The 8,628-nt window shown below is 36.7% G+C and overlaps 2 protein-coding genes across 2 annotated transcripts; one reads left to right on the forward strand and one right to left on the reverse strand.

Moving 5' to 3' along the window:
- The first annotated feature begins 636 nt into the window (after positions 1 to 636).
- On the forward strand, positions 637 to 3,462 carry LOC124641643. The gene is made up of 2 exons (XM_047179808.1): positions 637 to 1,688; positions 3,153 to 3,462. Exons 1-2 carry the CDS (start codon positions 725 to 727, stop codon positions 3,341 to 3,343), a joined length of 1,155 nt encoding a protein of 384 aa, XP_047035764.1. The 5' UTR covers positions 637 to 724; the 3' UTR covers positions 3,344 to 3,462.
- Positions 3,463 to 3,681: 219 nt separating this feature from the next.
- On the reverse strand, positions 3,682 to 6,422 carry LOC124641420 (trypsin 5G1-like). Its single transcript, XM_047179490.1, has 3 exons — positions 6,349 to 6,422; positions 4,851 to 5,106; positions 3,682 to 3,912 (listed from the first exon to the last, which is right to left on the reverse strand). The coding sequence occupies exons 1-3, from the start codon at positions 6,420 to 6,422 to the stop codon at positions 3,682 to 3,684; spliced, it is 561 nt and encodes a 186-aa protein (XP_047035446.1).
- Positions 6,423 to 8,628: the final 2,206 nt, after the last annotated feature.

An 8,628-nucleotide genomic window follows, 5' to 3' on the forward strand; every position in this document is an offset into this window, starting at 1 on the left:
AATAACAAACATACCTAATGACAAACATTCAGACTTGTCTATTTAGTTAAACGTATTTTTAATTACATAAAATATGCTAATGTTCACAATCCGTTACAATCAAATTACGTTACGTCATTAAAATCCTAATAATCATTTGTATTCTTCTTCATAATTCTCCACATCTTGTTCCTTATCTGTTGTCCTTCCTTCTTCTTCACCACTTATGTCCAGTGACTGTAGCATGAATCCAAGAGCTGATGTTAGGTGCTGACACTAGGGTTACGAAGCTAGGTCCAGCTAGATCACTCTCACAGTTATTTGGTCTCCAAGATGATACTATACCCCATAGCACGTCGTTTAGAACTACTGGTGCGCCTACGTCTCTCTGGAAAGATGGATAATTTTATATACGACATAATGTTAACTAAAGCTGATTTAAATGCAGGGATATGCAACAAACCTACCCTTATTCAAAAAACTCTTTTCTAAATGTAAAGAAACAAAAGAGCATAATAATATATTTAATGCCTTTGACTAGCCAAAATTAGGATACCGGTTTTTCGATTCAGAAATCGACCCTATTCATTAGCCCTTATAAACTAGACGATAGGAAATACATTCGAACGAAAGGAAAGATAAAAATATCGCGTTCATTCGTTGAAATCGGACGCGTTTGCACTGTTCGCAGAAATTATTTTAATTTCGTGCCGAGCGCGGCGTCAGCCGCCGCTAAGTCGATACCATGCGTTCGGAAGAACTCGTGGCGAACGAGGTCCTGGCGTTCCTGCAGTACCAGCTGGACGTCATGGATGAGGTCAGTGTGACCCAGATTTGCACCTCGAACTTCACCGAGGAGGAGATACGCAGCGCAAAGAAGCTGTTGTACGAGTCGCTGCAAATGGCAGACCGAATGCCGACCCGCAGGCGAGATGAAAAGGGAGAGAGGAGTCTCCAAGACACTATAAGGCTGTTAAAGGAGACCGACCCGGACGACGTGCCAACGTTCGTGGCAAAGGAGTTGCGGAAGCTGCCCCCGGTCACTTTCGATCACGTCGACGTCACCAGGCTGTTAAAGGACATCACGAGTATGAGGTCCAGCCTGGTCGAGCTGCAATTGAAACTGGAGGCATCACAATCCACCATCTGTGATCTACGTAGCGAGGTAGCTGAATTGCGAAACTCTGTATGTAGGTCACACGCGCATGCCAACAGCGACAACACATGCCACGGACAGGTCAACGCATCGCCGCAGCGCGCCGAGTCAGCAAAATTGCACGCGTCGCCTGCCGTCGCCACTACTAGTGATGCGTCACCGTGCCCCGCCCTCCCCGCGTCCCCTGCCCTCGGGACACCGACAAATGTAAGCACGTCTAGGCTTGGACGTGTTTACTCGGATGCCGTAAAGCGAGATCCCGTCCAACGGCCACCCAAAGCTACTGTGGCGATACAAAAACAGCCCGAAGGAACCCGAGGTACGGTACAATCTGTACCATGTAAAGGGAAAGCTGATGCAGATGGTTTCGTCAAGGTGGAGAGAAGGAAGAAGAAGCCATCTAGCCGAAATCAATGCGGAACTGCGTTGACTGGTCCGAACATGCTGCTGCGCCCCGCAATACCGACGACGCAGCTGTATGTTTCGCGTTTACATCACTCCACGAAGGTCGAGGAGATCGTGGAGTTTATACGAGTCAAGACGAACTGGACCTTAACCCTCTTATTATAAAAACTGCCGCAAGTAGTGGTTTAAACCAGACTGAAGACGTCTTGGTTTGTTACGGTACTTACGATAGTCTTTACATCCTTATTACAAAACGTAGACTAAGAGAAGACGGTTTAGTACTTCGATTTGTCTGTGGTTCAAATAATATCCACAGATTATAATCAACAAATATTTAAATCATTCGTTCAATCGTTCCGAATTCTATGCGCCGTTCCTTTTTACATTATTTTGTTAAATCTATTTTGATGAAAAATAAATAACTATGACAGTAAAAAAATATCTCTGCAGTTGAAAATATTACTTTTTATTATTTAAAGGTAATTTTATATTTCTAGTATCTTTTAACGATATATATGATCCAATTATTCTCTTTTAAGCAACTATTGAGTTTGCGCGTCTAACGGAACGTCAGCGCGCGTATCCGAGTTATGTTTTGTTTTTAGGTTAGAAATAACTTGGATTATTTTCATCCCGATTTAAATGATTAAATAAGACGTTGTGCATCTAATTAGAGCCTCTTCAAAATGAAGTGCACAATAACTTACACACAGAATATCGTGTGCATTAAATTACCAAAAGAAAATGAAACAACAAAAAAGTAAAAAATTATATTTTATTCCGATGTCTATTTATACAGTCAAACGCACTGATACATGTTGGACACTGTTCTTCATCACACAATCTTGTTCCCTTTCTCACCTTGGCATTTTTGTACATTTTAGCAAGCTTCCAGCCTTTTACAAACATTGCATATTATTGGCAGAGATACGGCGTGAAAAACGCCAAAATAGTCTTGAATCTGTAAATAAACAGTAGACTGTATGATAATCTGATATATTTTCGAAGTTTCATCAAAATCCGTGCGGTAGTTTATGCGTGGAACACAAAGAAACATCCATAATAAAAACTTCGACTCGCATACAATTAATTAGGATTTTTTGGCAACCTACTTGCACTGTAAAGGTTACTTACTTTATGGCGAGCCCAGTTGAGCAGCATAGGATCATCCTGGATCATCATGGATTATCATCATGCATTCAATTGACTATTATTTCGAAAAACTTAAATCGATATTTATATCGAAAATTGTCGTCAGGTAATTTGAAGAGATTTTCTCGATGACGCACTCTGTTGGGTCCCCGGACACTCTCAATAGTATTCTAACACATCCAAGTATTCCAAATCACACATATTTATATCCACTTTCGTTTTTTTTCATCACAAAACAAATAACCTCAAAAGTAAATAATGTCGGAATTTGACATTTGTCGACTAAGTACTGCAGTTAAACTAGGGGGCTCGATGGTTTATCTTTTGTACTACAGATAGTAATAGGACTTGCGATAAACTGCGTTTTGTAATAACGTTTTTTCAAGGTCGTACTTAAAGGTGGATTAAAGGTAGTACAAAAGCCGATACTTATTTGATACCGCGTTTTATAATAAGAGGGTAAGAGTCGAGAAGTTGGAGCCGAGACACAATACAAATTTCAAATCGTTTGTGGTACGTGTGCCGACTCAGCATCTCGACATGTTCCAAGAACAGTTTTGGCCGAAAGGTGTCGTTTTCCGGCGATTCCGCGGGAGGCTACGCGACACCACGCAGTGCAACACGACACCGCCTATTCGTGTCAACAAATAGACTTGACGATTGTTTTTATTTTTGTATGTATTAGTTTATAAATATTTTAATGTTAATTGTTATTTGTGTATTATATTTTCTATGGGCCCTAGTTGCCTGAATTAAAGGAATAAATAAATAAATAAAAAAAAAAAAAAAATACAACATAGGGAGAAAAAACATTAAATAAACAGAAAAAAATACATCATTTGTTTTTGCATGTCATAGGTATGGTAGGATGTGGTACATTCAGCTAACTTTAAGATCTCCATTACCCATATACGAAAAAAAAAACAATAAAATAATATGATGGACAATTTCACCCTGCTTCTTTCTTCAATTCATTTTTGCAAACACAATCATAATGGGGTCCAGTCTATAATACTTACGCTGCAAGGATCCATCATAACTCCAGTATCTAAACACATCATGGCATCGGTATCATTGATGCCCAAGGAAGCCAGTTCTTCAATACAATCCTCAAGGTCTGATGGATGAAGATGCGTCACCGACAGGATTCGCCGACGTTTTATAACTTCCATTGATTGTAGGTGCTCTGAGTCGTCAGATGAGATTTGGGACTTTCTGGACTATAACAAAAAACAATTGATAAGTAGGCATTTTGACAATCTATTCAAGGATGGACATATTTGTAAAATAAGTTGAAAATTATCCGACTATCGTACAAAGCATAAACTAAGACTGATTTTTTAAACTAAAATAATATGCAGACAGTGATAATTATTAATTTACTAGCTTCCGCTCGCGGGTTCGCCCGCATGGTGTGTTAATAAAAAGTAGCCTCTGTGTTTGTTAATCTTTAATACCTTTCAAACAAATCGGTCCAGCCGTTTTTGCGTGAAAGAATAACAAACATACATCCATACATTCTCACAAACTTTAGCATATATATTTTTAACCACCACATAGTAAAAAATAAATATTACTTCAATCTTGAAATAATCTTTACATTTTTTTTAAAGAAAGCGTTAATTTTAAGCGATTTTTAACTTCATTACTTTTCTAGTTAAAAGTGGCTCTCTTAATCCCGGGGGACTAACTTTAAATACATCCTTCTCCCTTCCATTAAGCGGAAATACCGTCTTGTTGTAATTGGAAACGATCCTTTAGTTAACTATCCGAGATAACTTTTCATCTTAAATGTATACTGCAGATCGAATGATTTTAAAATCATGTTAAGTTCTCAAAATACTATAATCGACGGTGAAGGGGCAATAAATAATATTATATAACCATTTACCACCAACCAACAAAAAAAAAATACTTTAATGCAACCTAGATACTTGCGGGCTTTACATTATTCTATTGTACCAATATCATACCAATAATAATGCAAATACCGTAAAATCGTCGTAAAATATAGGAAGGGTTGTTACCATGGAATCCGCACCGACGGTATAAAAAGTTATAGTAACAAAAATAGACAGGCTAACAATATATTAGTGACAAAAATAGCTTGTTAAATATTTAAAAACTAGAAAAGATATAGAGCGTAAAAAATCCTTACCATAGGATAAGGCCAAGATGTAACAATAAAATGAGTAGCATCAGCTTCCCTCATAGACTTCTGCAGCCTTATAGCTCTAAGACTGGGAGTATATCTAACAGTTTCAGGCAACCTGATAAGGGCCAGGTCATATATAGGACTGTTATCATCAAAATGCGGATGAATTTCGAAGTATTTCACTGGCAATACTAAGCCTCCCTTCCGATAGTTGATGCTGCCAAGTCTCACTCGTAATGTTCTTGATGCTTCTCGTAATCTGAAAAGGTGAAGGCAGTTTTTATACAGTACTAGCTTTTGCCCGCGGCTTCGCTCCCGTCATCTGACTTCTCTACTTTACCCTATTTTTTTTTTCATAAGAACCTTCTCCTGACAATAACAAACACAACAAAAAAGAATTAGCCAAATTGGTCCAGGCGTTGTTGAGTTATGCGCTTACCAACACATTTTGCGATTCATTTTTATATTATAGATTAAAGTGCGTAGACCAAAAGGACAAAAAACAAATGAAGCCAGGACTGATGAATATCGAATTCTTTTAACGAAAAGGAAAAAAAATGACAGAATATGGTTATAATAGTGTAGTGTGATTACTAAAGTTCGGCCATTCAGAGAATGCGTTCCTGACACGTCGCGATTGAACTGACGACGTAATAACATTCATTGATTATTGATATAATAATGTTGTTTTAATGCTCCTCAATTGTTAAAACGGTAAACAACCAGCAAAAATATTTTTATCGTAACTGCAACGCCATTGCAAAGTTACGTCGTCAGTTCAATCGCGACGTGTCAGGAACGCATTCTCTGAATGGCCGAACTATAATTGGCTTTTATTTTCATATGTATTCGTTTATAAGTATTATAATATTAATTATTTATGTATTGTATTTTCTATAATATATTGTATTATGATAAGAATTCTTATATATTCTACCGAATAGATGTACAAATATTGAGCTCAAAACCTACATATAAATATGCTCTATATAACGATAATAAAATGCTTGTTATTCAGAAAATCTTTGACAAAGCATATCTTTCGTTGTTTCTGATATAATTGGATAGGTGGATCAGAAAGAGTGCTTGGTTTATCCAATTTTATTTGCATAATATAATCCTAGTCACAAATAAACTTACTAGTTTTCTATGCCCAAATTTTAATATTAGTGTAAGCGGCTAAGACTATGAAGCAATTTTAATTATTGAGATGTAAAATGCTGCGCAAGGCTTATTACAGTTCAAGACATTAGACATTTAAGAAATTCAAGAATTTAATTCTTGATTTTCTTAAAGTTAGTTGCGTTCCTTCAATTACAATCTCAATTAAATTATTTAAATTAACTAAAACACTTGCAATGATATTATGCAAAATATTTAAACAAAATTACAAAATTAGAATTTTAGATCTTTAAGCTTGTCTAGTTCAGCAAATTTTTATCCTCAACACTATGTTTTTATAGAAGCGTAAACTTATATTTTGATATATAAAAGAACTTACAAGAACAATGCATCAGCGGCAGTAAGCACCCAATTCTCGTCTATCAAAGCACCAGCACTCAAATATCTTGACATTTTCAAAACGGCGACCACATATGGAAATATATTACTATCTGTCACTAATGTATGTTCATCCAATTCACTGTATTTTATCTCATTGGTTGTTATACTCTTGCTTTTTCCAATTTTATGATGTTTTAGCAACCCTTCACTTTTACATAGAAACACTAAGAAAATTACTGCTTGGAGTCGCATTTCTCACTAATGTTTGGAGCTAAGGGTATTTGGTAAAAACCCCGGCGTTATGTCGAGTGACAATTTTTTTCAAAGATTTTCTGATATTTTTTGCAACTTTACAAATTAATGTAAATGGTCATTCAATACATTTTTAATAATAGAAAAATATATTTAACACTTGAAATATTAACGGTAAGTTTAGATAAAAAAAGTTATAAGAACGCAACTGATGATCCAATAGGTCTGAGTTGTAGACTGTTTGGTTAATGAAAAGGTTATGAATGGGAATAGAATTTGCCAAGTTATTAACTCGTCATATGATTCACTCGTCTGCGGAGAACTACTAGATGTAAGTACTGTTAGTATGTAGCTGTTAGGCTGTAGTCATACTGTGAATGAGCCTGATGAGGTGTTAAAAGATCTCTTAAGTAATAAAAGATTACTACTTCAATTTAATGTACGGATTCGGTACTTTTATCATGGATAAAAAAACACAGACAACTAAAAAAAAAAACTTGTTGGATTTTTGCTATGACCAGTAATGTAAGTAAATGGCGATGATAACTACCCATATTTGTATGTATCTATTTATGTATGTATCCAGATTAGACAAAAGCTGTATTATTAATTATATAGTTTAAAGTTGAATATATTTTATTGCAAAACCTATTCCTTGCCGTTCCTAACTAACCTTCTTTCCCGCTTCCGGAAAGTCATGCTCTAATTTTTTCCTTACCCAAATTCTAGACTAACTGTGTCCCAAATCCATTTCAATCCGTACTGAATATAGGCAGACGAACAGAGTTACTTAGATTTTTTTATTTATTTATCTTATTTATATAAACTGCCTCGTTGGTCTAGCTGTCGCAAGTGCGGCTGCTGAGCACGAGGTCTCGGGTTCGATTCCCGAGTCGGGCCGAAATCGCTTTGTGGGTTTTAGAAGACTTTCAAAAAGCAGCCCGGAGCCTGGAAGCTGGTGATTGATACACCCGTGCATCGGAGAGCACGTAAATGTCGGTCCTGCGCCTGATCTCTCTCCGGTCGTGTCGGATTGCCGTCCCATCGGGTTATGAGAGTGAAGGAATAGTGAGTGTACCTGTGTCTGCGCAAATGCTCGTGCACTTTAATATGTCCTGCGCACTTGGCTAATCTCTTTACATGAGAACAGCCGCCGTAGCCGATAATCGGCTAGGAGGACATCATCATCATCATCATCATCTTATTTCACAAGGTAATCATCTTATGCGCTAAGCCCCACAAAAACGTTGCAATGGTTTGACTTTGGGGTCAAAGAGTGTCTAGAAATAACAATTAAAGTAATTTCTTTCGAGAAATTAGTAAGCGATTAGTGGAGTCCACTCGTGACCAAAGGGCTGGCCTATACTTCGGTCAAAGGATATGCATTGCCATCCAGCGTGGCAATGCAGCCAGCCTTTTGGGCACGTTCCCAGCTGACAGCGATGCGGATGAATATTTTGATACTTAGTTTTAATATTTCCCTATAATAAAATCATTTTGTAAAACTATTAAAGTTACTTATAACCAAATATTATATAGATAATGTAATTTGGCATTATATAAAACTTAAATAATTTCTAAATAATACAACTTTAATTTACGCTTAAACCTATTTGTATTTGTTTCAATCCTTATGTCTGCCGGCAGACTATTCAATAAATAGTTAATTAACCACAACTTTCCTAAACAAATTCAATAAAGACCCCAAAAGAAATAATAATTGGTCAGGCTTAAGAAATAAATCTTAGCACACATTAATGAAAGCGACCTTACCGCACAAACATTCGATAAGGCATTACGAAAGCAATAGTATGTTTACAAAGGAAATGTACCACTGAGCACGAGTTTCCTTTGCCGCACATGGACTTCTTGGTCGTTGTATAAACGTGATCTGGATAACAGAGAACGGTATAAGTTGCAACTTTGAGACCACTTGAAGAGACTTGGGTTTAAATTTTTGATACTTAAAATTCGGATTCAATTCAGACAGGAATTTGTAACCTGATTTAATAGTACTTGCCAATGG

The sequence above is a fragment of the Helicoverpa zea genome, chromosome 22, assembly GCF_022581195.2.
Source record: "Helicoverpa zea isolate HzStark_Cry1AcR chromosome 22, ilHelZeax1.1, whole genome shotgun sequence".
Taxonomy (NCBI): domain Eukaryota; kingdom Metazoa; phylum Arthropoda; class Insecta; order Lepidoptera; family Noctuidae; genus Helicoverpa; species Helicoverpa zea.

Excerpts from the sequence above, each read along its gene's own strand:
- LOC124641643 (XM_047179808.1), top strand. The coding sequence starts at position 725 with ATGCGTTCGGAAGAACTCGTGGCGAACGAGGTCCTGGCGTTCCTGCAG. Across the intron at positions 1,689-3,152 it reads AGTCAAGACGAACTGGACCT|TAAGAGTCGAGAAGTTGGAG; the intron begins TAACCCTCTTAT and ends ATAATAAGAGGG.
- LOC124641420 (XM_047179490.1), bottom strand. The coding sequence starts at position 6,422 with ATGTCAAGATATTTGAGTGCTGGTGCTTTGATAGACGAGAATTGGGTG. Across the intron at positions 5,107-6,348 it reads GCCGCTGATGCATTGTTCTT|ATTACGAGAAGCATCAAGAA; the intron begins GTAAGTTCTTTT and ends TCACCTTTTCAG. Across the intron at positions 3,913-4,850 it reads CATCTTGGCCTTATCCTATG|TCCAGAAAGTCCCAAATCTC; the intron begins GTAAGGATTTTT and ends TTTTTGTTATAG.